The 23,766-nt window shown below is 45.2% G+C and overlaps 3 protein-coding genes across 10 annotated transcripts in view; 1 reads left to right on the top strand and 2 right to left on the bottom strand.

Moving 5' to 3' along the window:
- Positions 1-4,894: 4,894 nt before the first annotated feature.
- Positions 4,895-9,900, bottom strand: LOC120903136 (glucosamine-6-phosphate isomerase). Of its 8 annotated transcripts, XR_005739547.1 has the most exons (4): positions 8,589-8,770; positions 6,895-7,674; positions 5,421-5,681; positions 4,895-5,327 (listed from the first exon to the last, which is right to left on the bottom strand). XR_005739547.1 is itself a non-coding variant. In XM_040312379.1 (3 exons), the coding sequence occupies exons 1-3, from the start codon at positions 8,589-8,591 to the stop codon at positions 5,277-5,279; spliced, it is 834 nt and encodes a 277-aa protein (XP_040168313.1). In that variant the 5' UTR covers positions 8,592-8,767; the 3' UTR covers positions 4,895-5,276. The 8 variants fall into 8 exon arrangements, 7 of the variants coding, with proteins under 7 accessions (XP_040168313.1, XP_040168308.1, XP_040168306.1 ...); XM_040312379.1 differs by lacking the exon at positions 5,421-5,681 and having other exon boundaries at positions 8,589-8,767; XM_040312374.1 differs by lacking the exons at positions 4,895-5,327; positions 5,421-5,681; positions 8,589-8,770 and adding exons at positions 6,223-6,425; positions 9,700-9,900.
- Positions 9,901-10,185: 285 nt separating this feature from the next.
- On the bottom strand, positions 10,186-11,680 carry LOC120903970 (metallophosphoesterase 1 homolog). The gene is made up of 3 exons (XM_040313655.1): positions 11,435-11,680; positions 10,521-11,357; positions 10,186-10,449 (listed from the first exon to the last, which is right to left on the bottom strand). Exons 1-3 carry the CDS (start codon positions 11,528-11,530, stop codon positions 10,258-10,260), a joined length of 1,125 nt encoding a protein of 374 aa, XP_040169589.1. The 5' UTR covers positions 11,531-11,680; the 3' UTR covers positions 10,186-10,257.
- Positions 11,681-12,254: 574 nt separating this feature from the next.
- The window catches only part of LOC120899580 (GTPase-activating protein CdGAPr), a 78,629-nt gene continuing 67,117 nt past the window's right edge, over positions 12,255-23,766 (top strand). The window contains exons 1-2 of the mRNA XM_040305581.1: positions 12,255-12,441; positions 13,210-14,086. The gene's annotated coding sequence lies outside the window, so the exon portion shown is untranslated. The remainder of the gene's footprint in view (positions 12,442-13,209; positions 14,087-23,766) is intronic.

Below are 23,766 nucleotides of genomic sequence, written 5' to 3'. Positions count from 1 at the left end.
TACACGAAGGCATGATTGGCAGCAGGGGCGTGAAGGTAAGGCGACGACCGCTGTTAGTCTTACCAATAGAGTGCCCTTTAAGCCCATTCGAAGAACGCAAATAACAACACTCGTTTCCCATTTGCCGTTCCGGGAGCGGGGCCCCTTTATTAACACGACACGAGCCTGGCTTTTGTGTTTGATCGTTCTAGTGCGTTTCCATGCTACCTTTTTGCTACAGAGCGAACTGATTTATTCACGCAAATAAACATGGTAACTAGCTATGGTGGGTAGTCGTATCATGCGAACAGTACTGGTGGATGGTGGAAGCAAACGGAAGCGTGGTACAATTAGAACGCATTAAAGCGCTTTTATCAGGGGAATTAAATACAATATTTCTCTGCAAATGGATTGCACTTTATCAAATTGTTCTGGTGAGCTAATTAATAAATGATTCAAAAGGCTTTAAAAAGAAGGAGAAACCGATTTGAGAAGGCAAAATGCAACGTAATTTTATAAAATAGAACAAAAATGAAATGAAACATTAAATGCCCGTGATTGCCGAAATCGCCTAAAAGTATGCAAATAAAATGAAAGACTCTAGATTTGTTGCTACGAAGCGTTTTTCATGTTTTCATACAATTGAACGGACTCATTCTTTTCGATTCTTTATTTGTAGTCCTTTACGACCTCGATTTTTTATTTCTTTTATTTTTTAACCTTCCTAGACCTTCCAAAAACCCTGCTTAAAGCAATCGATTCGCTATCAATTATTCGTGTAATCGATCAATTTGCTTTGCCTCTGGCAGAATCGCTTATTTGTTTGTTTAATTTTAAAGCGCACCCAAAAACTCTTATTCAATTATACCTTCCGGTTCCTTCTCAGGTAAAACACTTGAATCTTGGTGGAGCAAAAAAAACTGGGACACACGTACCTTCTTTCTTTGCAATTTTCCACTTTTACCTTCTCCAGTCCCTGAGCGAGCAAATGAAATTAGCGATCTTTTCTTCAGCAGGCCCGCAGCCTTCTGCCGATTCAACCTTACATGGTGATCCCCCCTTTTATTTTTTTGAACCCATCCCCTTTATCTCCCTTGAGAACCGTTGTTTGTCGGTTCGTTTGTAGCAGTAACATCGTTAAAATCCCTCCCAAACGTAATTTATTAGCGAACCCAAAAGGCGCGAGGCCTAACGCAGGCAAAGACCGAACCCCACCAATGCTGTGGTTTGCAGCACCGGTCTGCATCTGACTGTGCGTCCTTCCCCGTGGCTTTAAATCCCGCAGCGTGCCAACAAATTCCGCGCGTCCACATCCCGAGGGCTGGCATCGCTTTTTTGCTCTTGATTTTCTCATCATTATCATTGGAATGCAAGAAAATGCGGCATAGTTGAGAAGCGCCGACCAACAGGCCACTGGCATCCATCTCGGGGGGGGGGGAAGCGAGCATTCATTTGCGAAGGATTTTAAAACGCTTGATCCGTTTGTACTCTCGCGGCGGAGGGTGAACTTTGACGTGGGGAGGAGAGTTTGCTGTTGAATGTTGGGAAACACCAAAAATCCTTACCGAGGGCAACGGTTCGACGGTAATTGTGCTTCCTCGCATTGGAAACGAACACAAACGCTCCTGCTTGGTCCACGGTATAGAATTTTGTTTTCCTCTTGCGGGAGATTTCCATAACGATAAGCAATTTCTTTGTGAAAATCAAAGAATGTCTGGAGAGATGGAAAATGCATTTGGGGAAGAAAAAATCGGTCATTCTTCTTTGTTGGATTACCATCTGATAGATGTTTGCAAGGAAGCATGCAAGCGAATTTACATAGCGAAATGGGAAAAAAGGTCAAAGGGCACCATTTAATAGCGCCTACAAGTATGCAATGGTGAGGATAATCGTTCCTAATAGTGGTTATTTAAATATATTATTTTATTACATCGAATTAAACAGTAGAAAAGCGTAGCTTTAGTAGACTAAAACAGTAGACATTTTATTAAAAAAAACTATAAAGAACACGACGAAAGCAACCATTCCAACATACATGTGACATATACAATGCAACTCACTCACAACATTCGCTCCATTTCACGTATCATATACTGCTCAAAAGCTAATAAAATTACAACTTCATCTCCTTCCTCTCCGTCCTCTCCTTCAAACCGAATGCACAACGAAAGAACAAATTACTTCCATCACGCGTATCGAAAAAGGGGTTTAATTCACAAAACGATACCACACGCCACCAACTGTTCGCCTCTGCTCCTACGCCAATCCATTTGTTACGGCTTTTCGATTTCATTTCCGATTCGTACCGTGCACCTTTCTTCATTTATTTCCTCGGGCTTTTTTTCCCTGTGTGTGTGCCCCTCAATTTGGGGACGAGGATCGATAACGTCGAAATAAATGATTGGAGCTGGAAAAAGAAAATCCCCTCTTTCCACACCGAAAACCTAATTGGGTGTTGTTCCGGCCAATTGGCTCGGGCGCGGAATCTCGAGATGTGTTGGTAAGTCGCTTTTGCTGCGCCACGGTAAACCTTTCCATTATCTGTGGCGTGTGGGCGAGTTGTGTGGGATGGAAAATCCTGATCGAAGCGGTGGCACACTTTTTGTAAGTTGTGATGTTGGGCCATGTTCTCGTTGTGATTTGCTTTTTTCTTTTCACTTTCTCTCTATTTGCGCTCGTGTTACAATTGGTTCGGTATGACCAGAATGGCAAACCGTTGCTTGATTGCCATTCGGTGCATGTACGGGAAGATTTGCCACTGTGCAAGTGCATCGATCCTGCAGGGATTTCGCTTCCCATAACGGATCCCACGTGCAAGTGCAATCTATTTACGAACCGTTGGCAAAACTAATTCACTCAGACTGTAGCCGTCCCGCAGAGATTCAAGTTTCTTTCCTCTCCCTCGAATCGCTTTTTTCAACAACAACAGCAACAACAGGTTGAAGACATTTTCCTTTTCGGATAAAAACCCCTTTCCCATCGCTGCGAAACCCCTTCCACAGTTATCGCGTCATTTCTTTCCATCGTGCCATGTTTTATCGTGCGCCTTTCTTTTGCCCCGGAGTTTTAATGTGATTAAACAAGAGGGTACCCTTCCGGTGGGTGCGCATTTCTCTCTAGGAGACACCACCACACAGAAGCAGGTCGACGAGCGGAACATTGGTTGAAGATTAAGATGGAGCGCCCTAAGATAGGTGGAAAAGAAAGTGTGGAAAACGAAATGTTTCTCAATTTTCTGTCCTCTCGTTCGCTTGCGATAAGTTGAATGAACTTAATTTGTCTCATCCGCAATTATGGTTTTAGCTCACCGCCTGCTTGCGCTTCGATCAGTGAAGAGTGCCGAAACGAAACGTTATCGTACTTTGGTTCGATGCTTACGTACGACGAAACATCGCAGAGCAATAAGCACCATGAGCACGGTGAGGATTTAATTAGCACCTTCGTCCGTTAGTATCCTTCTAGGTGTTCTGTTGGACGATGCGAACGGCAGATAGTGACAGAAAGTAGAGCGTAATTGCTGCCGATCGTATTGTAGTAAATATTTGCAGCATTTGTGTTCGAACTGGCATTTAATGGGAATTTGTATAACCAACTCGTAGTTCAAATTATGGCGTCATTCTAAATCTCACTTCCTTGCGCGCCTAAATGTATGAAATTGAACTTAAACAATTATCCAATAATTGATTCTACATTTTAAAAACCTTTTTTCATGTGGTTTATTTTTATTTCATGCATAAAATGTAAATATAAAATTCAGTAGTGAATCAATATGACCTGGCTGCATCATCTGATCAAAAAACGTAAAACAAAAGTTCACATTGCATACTTCTAGGCGTTCTGGTTAGCGATGAGTTGAAATGAAGTATATTTATTCACATAGCATACTTTTAGGCGGTAAATAAAACGGATATCAAATTCAAAGAAATACATAAGTAATCTAAAGAATAAGACATAAACTTAACCTTTTTGAAGCAAAAAAAAAATCGTTACTAACCGCTCCTCTTACCACCAGTGGCTCTTTGCTGCCCCTCGTAGAACGAACAAATCACAGCATTACACCCCCCCCCCCTCGAAAGCGTTGGCTCCATTTCATCGCACACAACCTTGGCCAGTATCGACGGGAACGTTGCTTTTATGAAGCCCTTTGGAAAGTTTTACGATCCAACCCTACCGTTACCACAGTCAGGGTGGGGTTCATTTTCCTGCAAATCAAACCATAACGATACCCCGACGAGCTTTGGCGTGCCAATCCCCTGCACTAAAGCTAATCGGAGCACAACCACCAACCAACGACCACCCTTTTATTCCTGTTTTTTTACAGCACTAAGCTAAAGTCTAAAAATGAAGTTAAACATGGAAGCGGTTCCTTTCCATGATGTAAAACTATAAACTTACCCTTCGCATAAAACCGTCCTGCCAGTGCCCTTGGTCGGTAGATGGATGGATGGTTTTGGCCCCCGCCAAAAAAAGGCTTCCATCTGTGACTTTCGCCGTGTGCGCGTGTATGTGTCGTGATAATGGTGAAAGTTTTATTTCATGCTGCATGCAAGCGCACCAACACACACCCTCTTACCCAAAGCTCTGCTGGCCATGATCAGCCGGAGCATGCTCGATCCCGTCTGCACACTGGTCAAGTGAACTCCAACTGGCAAAGTGGTGAGAAGTTTAAAGCACCATAAATGATCTCGGTTTTACGATCCCGAGGAAATGTCAATTACGAGCACCCGGACGAGGGGATCCGAGCTTTAACAGGAACGCATGCAGAACCCATTCACTGCAGAAGACTGTTCGGCATGGTGAGATTGTACGGCGGCACATACTTTACGACCACAGAGCAAATTATTAACACGCTCTAATTGCTTGCCCGATGGCAAATAGAGTTGGTTCTAGTTCTGGGTACAATAACGTTTGCCTGTTGCTTTCATAAAGTTGATTCGATTCTTTTATTTTCTATTTTCATCGTGAAAAAAACGTGTTTGCAAAGCACTGCTTGAGATTTGGAAAGAACACAGAAGTAATACAGTACACAGCAATAAAACGGAAATAATAATAAAAAAAGTTCAACTATACATAACAATAAATTGCACCGTTACTGTTAACATGTTTGTGGCTTGGCTTCCCACACAAACACTACTCAGCAATCCTTCGAGTTCGTTGCCACCGGACGTAAGCCACCATTCGCATCGCAATACTAAGGTAGATATGGTTTTGTCAACATTGCAGTCCTCCCAGCCACCTAATTTGTTATCAATTTGCTACCGAAAAATCCCCACCATCTTGCCAGCGGTGCATCGCGTTTACTTCGGTGCATCATCCTCGATCAGCTTGGAGTGTACGTCCATCAGACCCTGTGTGTGGATGTATTTGGGGGGGGGGAAGAAATGACATCAAAGAGAATTAGCACCGAACCACAGCAGCACATGCACCATATCGCGTCGGACCTCGTACACCTTCATCTTCTTTCGGGGCCCGGTTGGGTTTGCTTCATTGGCAGAAGGCAAAGTGCACCGAACGGTGCCATTGGAGCAACAAAGCATGAACTAGTGAGGGAACAAAACTATCTTTCAGCATCATTGGATAGAACACGACCTCTCTACGGGGCGGAGATTTAGCCAACGGGAGAGCTATAGGGAGAACAGTCGAGAGATTCAATTGCGTAGCGTTGCCTGCTCAAACCCGTCGGCAGATAGTTTGTAGCAATCCTAGACGCACCGAGGAACACACGTGGTGGAGACGGGGATCGGGGATAAAGAATGAAAGAACAAAAAGATAAAGATAAGAAAACAATGTGCAAATTTGCTGCAGCCGGGTTGTTTGCGGTGCATAGAAAACCCAACACACACACACGTGTGCGTCGTGTTCAAAACCATAATGTTGTCGCTCCCTTCCCTGGGGGGCAGTTCCACCTTCAACCTTGGTTAGCCACACGTGAACCGACCACAAACAGCACAAACTAATTTATGAGAGGGATGGGAGAGACAGGACCGATTTCCGACACGATTCCGATGTTTTTGTACTGATGGTGGAGAGCCCCATGTGTACCTCCAATGCAGAAAAATATGTGTTTTTTTCACCCATGTCCAATCTTAATGCATAAATGTACTGTCCAAACGATAGGAAAGGAAGAATGTGACACATTCATGATGACTGTGTTTGCCTGGTCGAGTTGGTCAGTCTCACGTTCTATCACCTTCAAACCTTCATGAGTACCTACAAAACAATAGAGAAACGACGATCGAAGCATTTTGCATGCTGTTTCAAAAGAATATTCGATTATATTTCACTCCTCCCAGTAGACGGACACACGTAGAAAAAATACTGTTCTTTTGCAGGGTTTTTTTGTATATGCGGCATCATTCGTCGGTCGGCTCATTGCGCTCTTACTTAAGCTTTCGTACGTCCGCCGAGTCCTCCTCGATCAACTTGTGGTGCACATTGCTTAGGGCCTGGAAAATGACGACGACCAAGTGCCGGCACACGTGTGAAGGGAAAATGAACCGAATTAGTGCACCGAATTGGGGGGAGGGTTGAATGTAAACCCAAAAACAAAAGGTAGCCATCACCAATGATTTGTTAAGCACTTATGGTCTAACTACCCATGTAAACCAAATCCAAATGGGAATTCGCTAAGTGCTATTTCAAAAAGGTAATGTACATTATAACAATTAAGTTATATGTTTCAAATAACTACTTGAAGAAATTGTTGAAAACAATGTTATGTTATTATTTAAAAATAGCCACAACCAGAGAAGAAGAAGAAAAACCTTAACCAAATCCTGTTTAATCCTGAATGTCCAAATGTAATAAAGCTTGCTATGTACAGCGTTTGTCTTTGGAAATGCTTTTTTTAAACCACAACCATTCTACCAACCAATCACCTTTGTGCCAACCTTTCCCATCGCCAAAAACACTCACCTTGAAATACTTGACCGTTTTCACCCGCAGCTCGAGCGTCGCGTCCTCGTCGCAGATCATGATCGTGTGCGGATGCTGCTGGAACGCGCTGACCGTCCACATATGGTTCACGCCCTCCTCGATCGCCTTGTACAGGGCGAACGCTTTGTGTGACCCCAGTATCATGATCATCACCTCGCGCGCATCCATCACCGTCGCCACGCCGACCGTCAGCGCCTGCTTCGGCACCTTGCTAATGTCGTTCCCAAAGAAGCGCGCATTCGCCTCCAGTGTATCCTGGGCCAGCGTTTTCACGCGCGTCCTCGACGCCAGCGACGATCCCGGCTCGTTAAACGCAATGTGCCCGTCCGGTCCGATGCCACCGATGAACAGCTCAATCCCACCCGCCGCCCGTATCTTCTCCTCGAACGCATCGCACTCCGCCACCAGATCGGGCGCATTACCGTCGAGGATGTGCACGTTTTCCGGATCGATGTCGATGTGTTTGAAAAAGTTGTGCCACATAAAGTAATGGTAGCTTTCCGGGTGGTCCCGCGGCAAATCCACGTACTCGTCCATGTTGAACGTTTTCACGTACTTGAACGAGATGCGCCCCTGCTGGTGGAACTTGATCAGGTGCCGGTACATGCCGAGCGGGGTCGAGCCGGTCGGCAGGCCGAGCGTAAAGTACCGATCCGGGCCGGGCTTGAAGTCGTTGATGCGCTTCATCACGTACTTGGCCGACCATTCGCCGACGTACTCGGCCGTGTCGAGGATGATTAGACGCATCTTGCAATGGGGCTGAAATGGGAAAAGGAGAGAAAGAAATGAAGCAACAACAAAAACCGCATGATTAGTTGGCAGGAAACATGGGGCACCATGCTCAAGTGTATTGATGTGTGCGGCTAAAAGGCCAGCAGTTCGATCCAGTATCGCGTATCGGTTTCATCCCTTCTGGGATACATGCCCACAGGCACACAAACACACACACACACACACATACGGCGTAAGTGAAATATAATGACATTAGTTCCGGCGGCGATGCCCCCAAAGCAACTGCCACACGCGTTACTGTCCCACGTGGTTGAGGGGGCGTGGGTGGCGGAGGGCCAAATCCGGCACAAAGTTTATTAAGATTGATGACTACAGTTCGGGGCGGTTCGGTTCGCTTCACTCCCGAAGGACATTGGTTTTGGGGATGTGATTTGAATTGATGTGTACGCGCGACGCCCGCACGCAACAGCAGGCCACAGACGCCGAGACGGAGAGTGTCTCTTCGCACGGAATTCAATTAGGCGTGTGTGTGCGTACGCCATCGAACGTCAATTTAGCCACTGTTTGTGGCACCAATTTTCGGGACCTAGTTTTTGCTTTTTTTCGGATACACTAGGGTCACGGACACGACACGCAACAAACGGCGCTAATAAACAGTACGGCGTTGCATGTTCTGGGAATACAGCCTGCTTTGGTGTGGGTCTACTGGTTTGTAATGGAACAAAATTTGAAAGCAACGACACATACACACACACACAGTGGGCTTTGCAAATGAAGTTACGATTTGCACTCTGCACTCGATACAGTTCCAACCGCAGCCTCAGGACACCACCAACTGACCAAATGAGCTTGCAGCTCGCGCAAACCCACCACGCTACGCAACTGTTTGGCCGTAGACCGAATTCGGGTCAATGTTATTATAGTTTTGCTCGACTGCGCACCATTTTTTTTCAACCCCCACCTTTGTGTTCGGACCGCGAAACGCACCCTTGCTGACGAACTGGTTTGTGGCTTTAAGCACCCCACAAAAGCGAAGACGAAACGACTTCACACACGCGCACACGCGGCTTAAAGGATGGACACGCTACAGCCGACTAACCGTGTGCGTGAAGATCGCGGCCCGTTTTATGGACTGTCAGGGTGAGCAGAGTCTCACAGCAATTACAAAGCAGCACCAGCACCAGCCGATACCACTTGATGCACTTGTCGTAAGGCGCGGCGGAAGGCAGCCTGCTCGGAAGCGCGAAATTAAACGCGAAGGACAAAACGAACTGCTGCTCGGGGTTGACCTACTCCCAGCGCTATGCTTCGGGCTTCTTATCAGCTTCCAAAGGGACTGTATTTGTAGGTCAAATCCGATTTGTTGTTATCAAACGGACTGATTCCAAATACTTCGACTGAAAAAGGGCTGCAATGGGTGATTCTGGCAATGGATGCTTCTTCCAGCGCATTCCAGCGGATGAATTATTCATGCTGTAGCTGCTCGGGAAGAGATAACACACAATCAGTGTGATAAAAATACATTCGTTCCACGCTCACTCTGTCTTGCTTCCACAAATTTCGTTAGCGTTAGCATAGCTTGCCTTTACTGCGAATCGTATGGCAACTCCATTTCGCACGCTTCCATCCAAGGCGACTTTGTTTGACCTTGAAATTAAAGACGCCACCGTTGCCCCCAAAACGAGCGGCACGCGTTTTTTTCGCCACCATTTACATCCATTTGCCTTCCGTGCGATTCGTGTTTCTTCCGCCAATGAGCCATACCGTGCAATGTAAACAACGCAACAACAACAACAGCTGGTGGTGGTTCGGGTTACAGCGCAAAACAACCAACGATCCGGTGCGGCCGGTCAATGACCCCTCAGTGATTGAAAGGGGAAGCTTCCTAATGGTTGCGAAGGAAGATTGTTTGGCAAGCGGGGCGAGCGATTTTTTGCGGATTATATCACCAAAACCAACAACCTTATCAAGCGGATTAGCTTCTTCGGCGTCTGATAAGAGCTAAAATTATTGTCTAAAACTTGTGTAGAATGCGTTTTTATCGCTACTTACCGGAACGTTTACTTATCACCAACAACAAACACTGAACAACGAACCAAACTGACAGCGACTGGAAGAAGCAATCGACCGTACGAGCTTATCGGACACCAGCAAACAGGCTCACAGTGAAGGCACGTTTTCTCTTATAAAGAAAATACCTAAGAAGATGATACTCGAAAAACACTTTCTTGAGTATATTCGGGACGCATTTAGTTACGATTTGGACACGCTTTTTCCTTTCTTTTTGTAAATTAAAGGGTTTAAAAGGGGTGCATTCGATTGTTTACATTCGGCGTTTTGACATGTTCCGAATGTAGCCTGCATTGGTGTTGGTGAGATCGTGTCAAATTCCCTAGCCGTCAACGTTCCAAATTTGAATCGACAGTTTAAAGAAATAAAATAAAATCAAGCAATAATAGGTTGTTTGGCGAGTATAATGATTATTAATACTTTTCTTCCATACAACCTTAAATCGTGCATGAATTGCAAAACAATCACTAATTTTAATATCGTCCTTTATTTCTACTTCTACCGTCTCCGTTCCTTATCGGCTATAATGCGCTGTACTTATTATTTGGTAAGTTTTTTGTAATCCTTGCGACCGCGGCAAAGAAACGATCCGAGCTGACCGAGAAAGCCGCCCAGCTTGAACACCGATCCGAGCAGTATTAAAATGCCTCCGACGAGGTATATCGTTACGATGGTGTTCTCCTCCGGCATACGGCAGCGTGAAACGGTGTACTCTTTCAGTGATATGCGTGCCTGTCAAATAAAAAAAAATGAACAATTAAAGCACATACAATGAAAAAAAGGAGAATCCCACCAACACTCACCAACATAAAGCTGGGATTGTTTTTGTTGCGCCAGCTGAACGACGGCAGCGTGTACTCTTCGATCTTGAGCCGATTCTGCACCATATGGCAGTAGTGGTGCGAATGGCCACTGAACGCAAGCCGTGGATTGAGCAGATCCCCAATCAGATCCGTCGACTCCTTCGACAGCACTTCCCACCGCTCCCGGTACAGGTCCACCTCGGGCGAATCGTGCTCCTGGCACTCCTTGTCCGACTCGCGGTACATCGGGAAGTGCTGCAGCACGATCGGCCGGCTGTACTCCTCCAGCTTGGCAACATCCTTGCACTGCCCGATGCCTTTTCCGCACTTGAAGATTATCTCGATCGACTTCAGCTCCCTCTCCGCCTTCTCGCACAGATAGCACCCGTCGCCCTCCATGGCGATCGAGTTAATCGCCACAAAATGAACCCCCCGCATGCTGATCAGCGATACGCCCGTATTGTTGAACTTTTCCCCAAACCGTTGCACCAGATTGGGGCGCGTGGCGTAGTGGAAGCCTATGTCATGATTGCCCACGATGCTGTGCAGCGCAACGCCGCGCGGAGTGTGAAACAGCTTGCGGAACCGGTCGACGTAGATGTCGAACTCTTTCTGATTCACCCAATTGCCTTCGTCGAACACATCCCCGAGGATGAAGATGGCTTCCGGCTGGAAGAGCGTGATGGCCGACTGGAACGCTCGGTGCATTTGCCACTCACGGCGCAGCTTGTCGAACCAGTGCCCCCGGACCGGACCGAGCAGGTGCGTGTCGGCCAGCAGCATCACGCTCACGGGTTCGAGCCCATTCACCGCGGCCGGCTTGGAGGGCCATTGACACTGAAATGGGAAGAGAATGAGGTTAATATTGTGCGCTAATCCGCCCTACTAACCTTCACACTTGAGCGAGAACGCACTTTTAACAGCACAACGTAGTAAACAACAAACTCATTAAACACAACCAACGAAACAATACTAAGCAGCAGCCGGAAGAAGAGTGTTTTCAGCTTCATGTTGGCTATATGAAGCTGGTTGACGGTTGTGCTTCCTTGTAGACAGTCAACATTTGGGAATCATAGTTTTTGCGTTAAAATAGCAATGAAAAACGCAAAATGCTTGGAGAACTTTGTACGAAGTGGAATTCTGCACCATCGATCGATTTGTTATGATAAACAAAACAGCAAACTGACAGCTGTGTCGGATAAAAAAACGTCACTCTCGACGAAACTGTCGGAACATGTGGGATTCAAAAAAAAGCGTTTAAATTATGTCGTATTTAAAGAAAATCAAAGAGTTTTTGCACGTGCACTGTTTGATATTAGTTTTTAGTACATCAAATAGGTATTAACGTTGTTATTTATCCATAAATATTTGTTTTTCATCTCTCTGCTTGCTTGAAGGTAAATTCATAATGTTCGTTAGAAAGGACTGTTTTCAAAAAGTCGTGGATTTGAAAGAAGTTATTGAATAAATAATGAAAACTCTTTATCTTGTCATGGTAGAATGTGTTTCTCTAAATTTTAATGAATTGAAACCTATTTTCCCTGTTTTTTTCTACATTGTTTTCGCTATTCCGTCGAACGTTCAAATTCAATCCAAAAGGTCTTTTGCACTACCCATTTCCTCTACATACCTTGGCATGCCAAGCGTTCGTTCAATACCAAACTCAACGAAGCCCTTTTTTGACGTTTCCCTTTTTCCCGGACCGTCGTTCGGCCGTTTGGGAGATTTATTTATTTTTTCAATATTTTTCTAGCAACCGAAGCGAACGGACGTGCGCGTCTGCGGTCCGTCGGTCCCTACACAACGCCAAACACAGTTTTGTTTTCAGTTCCGCAGCAGTTCAGCACGGGCAGCAAATGTTGAGCTGCTGAAGCAGTGTTTTGTGTGTTCCAGTGTTCCTTTCCTAACAACGACGGTGCTTGTAAGTGTTGTGAAATAAGCGCACAGCGCTGGTGTTAAATTGCCCAAAAGCAATCTCGTTTTGTTTTCCCTCCCCTTACACTGTCCGGGGTGAAGCCATTTTCCAGTGAACGTTCTAATACACATGCACAAGCTGCCGATGCTGCTGCTGCTGTGCTTATGTGCTCGAACTTATGCTTCGAACCTTCACGCACGTGCAGAGGTGGTATTGGAGAAATATGCTGTCGGTCGTGTGATACACATATTGTGCTTGGTTGTGGTGTTTCGGTGCGAGCTGTGTAAATATTTTCAACGCAGACAGTCGGAGACAAGCTTCAGCACGGCAACTTGTCTCAAATCGAAAAGAAAAAAAAACCCTCGAGAAAAAGGACCAAAAGGGCAAAATAATCGTGAAGAAGGCCTTCAACTAGTTTTGCTTCCACTGTGGCAGTGCGCGTACAATCGGTGTTGGGTGTTGGTTTTGCCGAAAGCAAATGCAGTGCTATTGATTTTGACCTCGCTGACTTTTTTTGGATTCCTTCCAACATTTCTTGCCGTGAAAATGGGTTGAAAATGTGAAATTTTTGGTAGAACGAAAATGAGAATATTATTCTCAGTGGAGAAGGAAGAGCGCTGCCTCAACTAATGGGAGATTGTGGGAAAGCAAGCGTCGTACATCAGCGCATCTTGACATCCTTGAACCCTGGACGAGAAGCAATCCAAATTTCGGTCAATCCAAGGAGCACAGTGGAATTGTGGAATTTTAATCATTTCATACCTTTCTTTACAGTATCGTTCTTCTAACAGTACCAATCGGATGTGATACGATAGAGAAAAGGAAAGAGAGAGAGAGAGAGTGAGTGTGTGTGCGTTCTTGTGATTCTGTGTATGCGTGTATGTCTCTGTGCATAGAGGTGCAGGAGCAAGAGGGGGAAAGAAAAGGGAGAAAGTGTGTTTTGTGTGTTAGTTAAAAAAAAAATCCATAACAAGGTAGAATTTTCTCTAAAATCTATCGAAAATAATATAACGTGAGTGGTTGTGGCGGGTGAAAATTCACCCAAGTGGCGAAAATAGTTTCTCCCGGTAGCTGTGTATGGTTGCTGCTGATTGAGCCATTCGGGAAAAGTGAGCAAGGAAAACTGACCTAAAACACCTGAAAATAAGGGTGGGTCCACCTTATTTTCCACACCCACTGATGAGCGAGTAATCTTTTTTCCTTTCCTTCGGGGCGGCCCATGCGCCGGAAGAAAGGTGTGAAAAACCCGACCCGGCATTACACACAAAAAAGAGTGTCAAAAGTTGTTCCGCAAAGTGTGGTGTGGAAAGCTAACCCGTGACGGAAAACATCTCCGAAGAAATTGGAGGCAATGTGCGTGTGTGTGCGTGTGTCTAGGATGATTTGAATGTCGCTGGATATTTTTAGCGCGCATGGAGAAAACGGTGCTGCACCGTCGGCGGCCACACCAGTGCATGTGTTTGTGATGCACAGTTTCCGACGTTAGCGGACCACCGAAGAACGCCGAAGAACCACGAGAGAAAAAAAACGTTGGAAGCAACAGCCAGCAGAAGGAGACGTTTGAACGGGAATTAATCAGCTGAAACACACCCATATACACAAGACAACTGTGGCAAGGAGGCGATATACCACAACAGAAGGAAAAGAAAAGGTAAGAATCAAGAGGGCGCTGGTTTTTCCGCTCTCATCGTCATTTTGTTTGGGTGTGTGTGTGTGTAGATACGTTTCTAACGCGCGTTGTTATGGTTCCGGAACAGATGTTAGAAGGTTGACCCAACACCCAGCCCAAAGGAAAAGAGCATACTTGCGCTCTCTCTCGTTCGCTCACTTTGCATATCCTTGCTCTTTAACCCGCTACAGGAGAGACAATTTTCGCAATAAACACACACACACACGCAGCTTTTTGTGTGAAAATATGTGTTTGTGTGGAAATGTTGCAGCTAAACGGCCGAATAACGAGTTGAGGTCAAAGGTTAGCCGTTTTCGGTCGTCAGCATATTTCTCTGCTGGAGGAATGCTTTTTTCCTTGAACGCATCGCATTCCCAAACGCATCGTGATGGATTTGCCGAGTTTATGTACCGCACAAACAAACACACACACATATACATAGCACACATTTTCAATGACCCGTTCTGAAGCGGTGTGAAAAGTATGATCTCGAATTCATCTTATCTGTGGTGCCGCTAGCGCTAACGCAACGGGTGGTGAATACACAACAATAACAACAACCCAAAAGGAGGTTGTTGTTTGCTTCTTACCCTCCCTCTTTAGGAATCAAACCGAACCGATGAATCAAAAATCATTAAATTCCGGTTGACCTCATTCGGTTAGATGCTCTCTCTAATCTGGTTTGATTTTCCTTCTGAGCGGGCGCAAACCGGGCAACCGGTGTGAGGTCCGCGGTAGGCCCGATCGGAGGGAAGCTCTCCCGCTGGAGAAAACTATCAATCATCAATTTTGCCGATGCCGGCGTTATCGGACGACCCGAAAGAAGAGAAGAAGGAAAAAATTGAATCAAACCCTTCTCTGAAGCAGTTGCGGTGTAGAAAGAAGATTTTTTTTTTGCTGTTATTATTTGGCATAATTTATTACTACACCACAACCCTATCCGCCGATTTTGGGCACGGGAAATTGCTGGAGCGCAAATTGTTGTCCGTACGATTACGGCACAGCGATTACAAGCAGCTTTTTTTGCGCGCAGCCTAAATGCTTTTTGGTTGGACCTCCCAAGAACGTGTTAATTCTTCCCCCCGCGTTGCGCGGGAAGACTGTTATTGGGGGCTGGCTGGTTGTTTCGTGATGATAACCTCTGCTGGGAGCATCATCCCGGCCACCAATTACTTATCGGTCCCTTCTTTGCCTTTGGGGAGAGGGGGAATGTGTAAATTGAGATGATAATTGGGAAAGAATTTGTTTGGTGTTTTGGAACAGGTTATAGTGTGTTCCTCAAAGATCACGTTTGAATGTATTTGGATTAGATTGTAAAGAGGTAAATATATTAGATAACTTAAAATAACATTTTTTAGAGCGTAACTAGATACAAAACTATGTTGTAATATCGATTAAACGAATAAAATGGTTCTGACACGTACAACAAAACGAATTGCTTAAGCTGGAGTACTGACGACTGTTTCTTAGTGTTGTGTTAAACACCATGGACTTAGGCAATGCAGGTCGTGAGATCGATTCTTGAATTTCGTACTTAAAAAATGTGTGTGGACATTTCCTTCTTGTTATATCCATTAAATCTGAATCAAAATAATACTAAAATCTCAGCTCCAGTTCCAAACTGAGATAGCGTTTGCATTTGTTCCATCTATCTCTGTCCCCCCCTACCCCCTACCCATGTCAGTGTTAGCTTGTTGCTGCAATATTTTCCTCCTGCAACAAGCATTTTTACAAATTACTTAACAGGCAAGCAAGAAGCAAGTGCCTCTTGCGTAGGTTTTCAGCCTCTGTGCACAACAAGTACCTTGCCGAGCGAGTGTCTCTTGCTGCTGCGAAGCAATTAATGTTGACTAATTAGACTTCTCTCGGCACGCGATTATAAACCGGCGGTCGGCTGTCGATGCCGCGCATAATTCCTGCCCGCTGAACCGCGCCACACAGTTTACAACAAAAAAGTAAGAAATGTAATGAATATCAAGACGCAAAAGAAACACCACCACTGTGCATCTCCACATTAATTTCAGCTTCCCGCGAGTAGTCCCTTTGCGGATGCAGGAAGTATCTCTTGGCCCAAGGGGGGGATGTATAAACCGCGCGTAATTTAGTGTACGCAAGTGTAGGGAAACTAGTTTTCGGGGAGAAAACTATTTCCAAACCCGATTAATATTCAATTGCACACCATACCACTGCCTTCTCTGGTGCCCCAATATTCGCGATCGAACTCTTTTTTGCAAGGGAAAAGCGAATCCATTGCGTAACGGCATAATTACAGGGACAAGAGTTATGGTAATAAAGGTAACCTTTTACCCCCGCGTCTGTGCCACTGCGCTTCCGTTTTGCGGGCAGGATGAAACAAGCTTAATATGCACCCAAGATGAGACGGTCCAGCTAATAGCATCAATTTTTTATTTTTTTAAATAAGAGAAAGATGAAGGTTTATGTTTGGCACGGAATTCTGCAATGTCTCCTTCAAATATGTAAACGTTTTTGTTAATTTTAGATTAAAACAAACGCTATCAAAACGTGTTCGAGAGAGCATTTGTTGAAGTTGTGTACTTTTTGCACGCACACGCCGCACTCCAATACCACCCTGAGCCGCTTAACTTAAGCAGGAAGTAAAAGATCAACGCGCCTGCATGCACACACCACATCGCTCGCCCAAAGCCGGCAGGGTGAGCTGCAAATGCGTTCCTTTTTTTTCTTTTTTGTGCCCGCTCGCGCATTTCAATTAAATAGTGCCCGGCGTATGTTTGCGTCTCTGTGCACGCCCGGCAAGGCGATAAGACGATTCGACCCCACGGCTGTCGATGGTTAAGGTACATGCATGCGTCCAGCATAATCATCTGCCCTGCGAGGGCCTTTTGCGCAAACATTAACTTGTTCTTCCTGCCTTTGGGGGGAGGCGGGGGGGGGGCGGTCGTGTGGCGATTTATTTCCGCGACAAAAGCATTTATTTACGGTGACACTTTTTCCTTCTGATCCGGCGGTGGAGTGTGCGGTCCAGTAAGGGGTGTTTGTGTTCCTTCGAATGCACATTAAAAAGGCGTCGGTCGCTACGAATCGAGATACTAAAGCAAAATAGAGGCTCGCTCGCTGCTGCCGTTCAAGCGGGAGTGTTCTGCCAAGAATGCTCTAGGAATGAGCATTCTTCCATTCGCTACGAATGGCCACCATCCAGTAAACGTGGGCAGTAAAGAATTGTCTTGGGAGGAATTTGCCCTCTCTCTCTCTCTCTCTCTCTCTCTCTCTCTCTCTCTCTCTCTGCCCTCTTCCCTAACTCAACAGAGCCCTATTGCAAATGGTGAATTTCTTCCCCCGGTCCAGGATGATTATTATTAATGGGTTTGCAATTTTGCATCGGATCCACCGTTTGTAGCGCCCTCTGGGCAGGGGCAGGTTTCCTTTTATTGAATGTAATCGTTTTACTTTATGGTTTAACTATCGCTTAATGTACTTTAGTATGTGCACGCATCATCGTGTGTGACATGTCTGGGGAGGGAGAGATGTGCCAAGATGTGTCATGTGCGCGTTGCCTACACACATTTATACCATGCTAAAGAGTGTGTGTGTGTGTAGGGAGCGTAATGAAATAATGTACATTCGTTAGGGGGTGAAAAGTGTAACTGATTTGATTTATGCTTCTACAATTCTTCATTAATTGAATGGCGAAAATGTTACAAAACTATTTTTTTTTACTAAAACTGTGTCTCATTTACTTCAATTAATTGTACAACTTCTTGCGCTCCCAAACTATTCCTCCATGTTGCTCCCAATTGCGACGAATCGCGACAATGGCGTAAGTTCCTCATTCCTCAGTTACGCAACACAGTTGTGTGTGTGTGTGTGTTGCCCGCATGGGTGGCGCATGGGAAGGATATATACGTTTTTTTTCGTTTGCCCACTCCTCCAGCTCCCTCCGCATTTTGCATAACATCTTCTGCAGCTGCATCTCGTGTTGCGTCAGCGGCGGAAAGGGACTTTCAAGAAGGGATGTTGCGAGGGATGTTGAACGGCGGAAGAAGTATGAAGTGTGTGCGGTGTGTATGCAAATTGTGCGTAACAATGGAAAGTGCATCGCGCTGTAAAACAAGGGGAGTGCGTTTTGCAGTGAAATTGAGCAGGAAGGGGAAACGCAGCATGCATTTGGTGAAAGCGAGCTGCATCGATGCAGAACTTGGGTGGTAATTTATGACATTGCTGCCCAAACTATTTTAACAAGCAATGGAATGGGTTTCGCTTGTTTATTAGCGGGATTTACTTTGTTTCTGGCAGCAACAAAAAACCTAATTAAACTTGATAAATAAGATGGCTTTCAACACATTTCGCCAACGGTTTTGCGCTGTGTTTCACCTTGCGAGCGATAATGATGGCGTACAAGTAGTCGTTTCCAACTCTAATTGGCACTTGACGGTGGAATTCGAATCGATATTTTCAATCGTACCTGACATTAGTGATGGGATGCTCCATTCGCTTGGCCACAGGTAAATCGCATCTAGTTCTTTATCTCCCAACCGGCACAACCGAGTGTGTGTCTGTGACTGTTACAAGATCACGAATATCGAAACAAGTTCTAGCAAAGCAGAAACCCTCCACACACAGAGCTCATGACGAATGGGTTCTTCGGGTTTCTTGAATTACACTACCGACACTGGAGGGACAGAAACTTGCTTCTTGACCGGTTCGGAGGTCCGGAGAACACCGTCCACATCCTACGTACCTGTACGCTGCTTCGAAGGCAGAGGTATTTCTTTATCATGTTCCGTGACAATTTGTGTACGACCACAAGCTCTCCCGTTCCCCTTGGTGCGGACAAAGTTATGGATATCGATAGGCCATAGCTTTGGAAGTGTTTGGCAAAGTCGGGCTCTTCGTTCGCATATGACCGTTAGCGGTTTGAACGCTGGAGGCATAAATTTGCTCCCGAAACGGTACACCGATGTAGCTACCGATTTATTTTATGTTAGAGCTAATTGCACCCGGGAAGAGATGTTTATCTTGAAGTGTGACATTTGTCGGGAATTTTCAGGACTTGCTCTCCTTGTAACTGTACATTTGATTGATTTAATTTAAATTTATCATTAATTGAAGTTCAAGTGTTGATGTCTCTCTTCCCCTTCTGATGAACGATGATCGATTTACACATTTTTATCCCATCTTCCAATACATTTATTCACACCTTAATTCCCCCCCAGGACACTTTACGAGCGATTTGAACCCATGTTTTGTCGGGCATCAGAGCGCTTGTGCAGAGCATAAAAAAGCACTCTCTACCGAGCGAGCGCTTCATAAATTCATGTTATCGTGATGCTTCAACAGACCACAGACCTTTGCTGCCTGCGGGACTTCCTCTTCGGCGTTCGACGGTTCGATGTTGTTGACGGCTTTTTCGGTGAACTCTGATTCGTTTTTTGGAGGGATTAAAAAAAAATACAAGAAATCGAGCTATATCTTCCCGCTCGGCAGCAGCACAGGGGTGAAGATGCGCTCAACATAAATAAATAAACGCCGTGTCTAAAACAAAGCGCAAAGCAGTCGACCAGCAGATCCCGGTGTCTGCGAACGAGAGAAGCAGAACACCTTCTTTTTTTTGGAGCCTGCCTTTTTTCCGGTACTGAACACCAACACAGAAAAAATAAATCGACATCTGCATCTATTGCATCTCGACGTATCAACATTGTGCTGGGTTTGGGTTGGTTGTTTTGGAACTTAAACACAAGAAAAAAGGCACAATGAAAGCAGTACATCCAAAATGCTGCATATGCAAGCTGAGGACGACTGTCCGATGTAGTGCTCACAAACGGTCGCCGAACGGAATTATCCGAGCTGAAAGATGATCCTCCCCTGGGTGCATGTGAATGTTCTGTTTAGATTCTGTGTACATTCAAAACCCCCGTTTAGTTTCGTTGCCCTTTCGACACTGTTTAGATAAATTTGTGCCTGCTCTAGAGGTCGATTTTCGAGGGCACAGCAAGAACTCCCTTCGCACTTGGATCGGTTTTGTCGGTGTATTTTAACCCTTCCAAACACCTTCCGTCAACGGTGGAATGAATTTTCATTCGCGCTCGATCAGTGTCGGAAAATTATCTCGCAATCGTTCTTCAACGCCTAGAGCTGTCATCCGAGGCAATCGAAGTTGACAGGCACGTTAAGATAACACGCTTAAGCGTCTTAGAATGGCAATAAAGAAGATCATTGAAACACGGATCGTTGGCTTTTAGGTGGCTTTGAGTGAATTTGATATTGATCGTTCAATTCAGACGTTTGCTGCGCATATCACAATGATGCTTTTGCGATGCACGAGTGTAAACGTTCGCAAGGTGACTGAGACTGAGAGAAGTATAAATACAAATCCACATCGATGCATCATTGTCTGATTGCGTCTGGTGAGTACGTGTAGTCGCTAACAAGCTGTGACATGATGCTCTGTGATCGCCTTCCACTCACCCTGCTTTTTGAAGAGTAAGGTGGATCTTACGCCTTCACTTCTTGTCTGGCTCGAGACAGCAGCTCTTAAGCGGATTTGCATGTTGTCTGAGATATTGATACTTCTTCCCTGATCTCCTTCGCTATTGGAGCACGGTTGCAATCGCATCCGACGAATGCATCATTGGATCGTTGCATCCTGTCCATATCGAATGTAATATTGCTTAAGTTTAAGCACCTGATTGTTTATTCTGGGAAATGATGTTCCATCTCCAAGATATTCGTGTCTACCCATCTAATCAACGGTTCCAGCACTGCTCGCTCATCTCTTGGGGTTGGGCATTTCTGCCGTTGAACCAACGAAGATTCCATTTGCGCAAACTCCAAACAGACGACATGACAATCTCTGGCATCAGCATCAACTTAGGAGCTTCGCCATAATAATAATGAGCTTTATGAGATGCATCTCACGTCATCGTCATCATCAATCTGGCTGATTATTGGGGGCTTTCGGAGCAGCCGTTCTGAGATGGGTGCCTGACAGAGCGGATGGATGGAACACGTGATGTCGCTCCGAGACGACTCGCCTTTTAAGTTCGTAGATGTCTTTCTCATCTTTGGTGTTTGCTTGCATACGGTCAACGTCTTTAATATTGTTTGCTGCCTCCAAACCCCTCTCCTTCCACTCCCCCTTACCCTGAGGCATGTTGCGCTCGATACCTCCAACCCGGAGTAACCTTTCATTTGGAGGAAACATTTGAATTCAAAATTAATTCAATGTTAAACCAAGTTCACGATCATCACGCGGCGATCTCTCCCCCCCTCCCGACATCGACGAATCGGGGCGATCACAAAGCCGACCGTTTGTGTGTTGCGCGCAGTTCCACGAGCTCCACGAACCTCAAACTTAGGAACACTCGCTTTAAATACAATGTTTGAAGTGTGTATGTGTGTGTGTTTTTTGCTTGGGGCGTACCACATTTATATTTTTTGTCGCTCCAAGTACTGCTACCCACCTACCCACATTATCATTGCCATGACCTAAAACTATTAGACGGAGGTTCAAAACGCAAAGCCATGTTTCGATTCGCTTGGTCGAGAATTTAGTGTCTAACCTCGGCGGCACTTGGCGGGAGATGTTGCTGCCCGTTTGCCATCCGCCACTCGCGTGACAACGGTTAGATCCGCAAAGAGCCAAGATCGGCTAAATTTATTTTTCCTGCGTGTGTGTGTGTGTCTTGCCTGTGTTTGACCAAGTGCGTAAAATGACTGGTCTAGACGCGGGGAGAGCTAGAGAGGAAGTTGGTGGGGATGAAAAAAAGAACACAGCTGATTGAACGTATGTGGCGGCGGCGGCTGCAGCGTTGGGAGGGCCAATTATGGGGTACAGACGAAACTTTGTTAGGCTACATCGAAAGCAATAACCGTAAAGATGGACGAAATATTACTAAAACGCACACACAACAACAGCCAACAAACGCACGCGAAGGGTTGGAAGACGGAGAGATACGTTGTGTCTTGTTGTTGATTCCGAGGTAATGTGTGCGTTTGTGTGATTCGATCCCTGCTTGGGGAGCGTTTTGGTGGTGCCTAGTAAGATGCTGTTGTTTTGATAGTAACTATCGGTACTATGTTCAAAGGCAAAGATGTTGTTAGTCATACACACAACACGCAGATAGTCCGCAACTGCGCAAGAGCCAACACGCAATCATGTTGAGGAGATGCTTCTTTGGAATTGGACGTTTTGTGTTCTTCGCTATCTGTACATGAAAAGTTAATGTTGCGGGCTTTTAGCAGCAGCAGCAAGTTCAAGTTTGTGTCCATTAGTAATTGCCAATGTCATACTTCAAACGCAATAAGCAAACTAACGGAGGAAGTAGCGTCCTAGTTGCATAATGTTAATGGTATGTACCGATTCCGTTCAAGATTTTCGGAATTTGTAGAGAGACTGACTTTAATCTCTTCGATAAACGCAATCCTCTGTTGAGTTAGTTGCGTTTGAAGTCGAGCAGTTTCGGAATCTCGTGTATCTTTATGGCAACTACGACAACTACTCTGGACATGAATCAAAGATTGTTTAACTTCAATCGTCGCACTTGCTGGGTTTATGCGATACAGGTTCCAATCTGTTTCCGAGGAATTGACGTGTTCTTAGGATGCTTTAAATTAGACATATTCAATGCTTGTCATCTGAGCTACTTTTTTGAACTATAACAATTTTTTTTTTTATGTTTCAGACTTAGTCATTTCAAGATAAAGGCCTCAATATCCGTTACACCCTACCTAAAGTCTTTAAAAACTAAACTAAAAGAACTTAACAGTTCTATATCTCTGTCTAATTATTGGATTCTTACGATAATAAAATCCTTCAAACTCTGTTTATTGTTATTTGTATAACCCATTTTACTCACTTCATGATGCTTGTTTCTGCCATTAGAAATTCCACAGGAATAGTATCATCGATCACGAAGTGACAGTTCTGGCACAAATTGTACTCATTCACATCAACTTCAAACGTAAAGAATGGTAGAAAAAATAACAATTAGCGAAAAATATGTGAACACTTGTTCCGCGGTTGGCCTGGCGGGTAAATCTGACCCGTGAAAAACTCGCGAGCAGCCAAACTGAATAAAACAAGCAAACTCAGCGTCACTAATGAGCGTATGAGGCTGTCATTAGGCAATTAATAGTGTGCCTCTTGCGCTTAAATTCGCGTTAGTTTGCGTGTTTTTTGTATGAAGTTGAAGTTTTTCTCTTCCTCCATCGCAACGCAGGTGTGGTTTGTGGGCTTGGCCACCGTTGTATTTTCGCCACTGACCAGCAAAAAGCTAAAACAATATTCCCCCCATCTGCTTTCCTTCTGGGGCCTGCTGCCTAGCCTCACAGTCAGATCGGTGCAAAAGTTAAACTTAATTAAGACACAAACACATAGGCACATACATTCCAACACACGGCACGCTTGAGCGGGAAAAGGGGCAGCGCTTTGTCTAATTTTTCGTTGTTGATGCGCTCGGATGGATTGATGATTAGGCGGCAGAATTCGATGTAGAATTACACTGCATTAAAATAAACGAAGACGAATGCTTTTACGAGGTGAGACCTTCGGTAGGTTAGGGCGGATCAGGAGGTTCAGACCTTTACGGAGGATGGAGAGGCAGTACCGGTAGAAAATAAATTCCACCCTAAAGAGAGATTTCATGCTGTGAGGCAGCGGCAAGCAGCGCGCTTATAGTTACATT

Source organism: Anopheles arabiensis, chromosome 3 (assembly GCF_016920715.1).
Source record: "Anopheles arabiensis isolate DONGOLA chromosome 3, AaraD3, whole genome shotgun sequence".
In the NCBI taxonomy this organism is placed as follows: Eukaryota; Metazoa; Arthropoda; class Insecta; order Diptera; family Culicidae; genus Anopheles; species Anopheles arabiensis.
The sequence above is the reverse complement of the archived record's forward strand: the minus strand, read 5'-3'. Positions and strand labels throughout refer to the sequence as shown.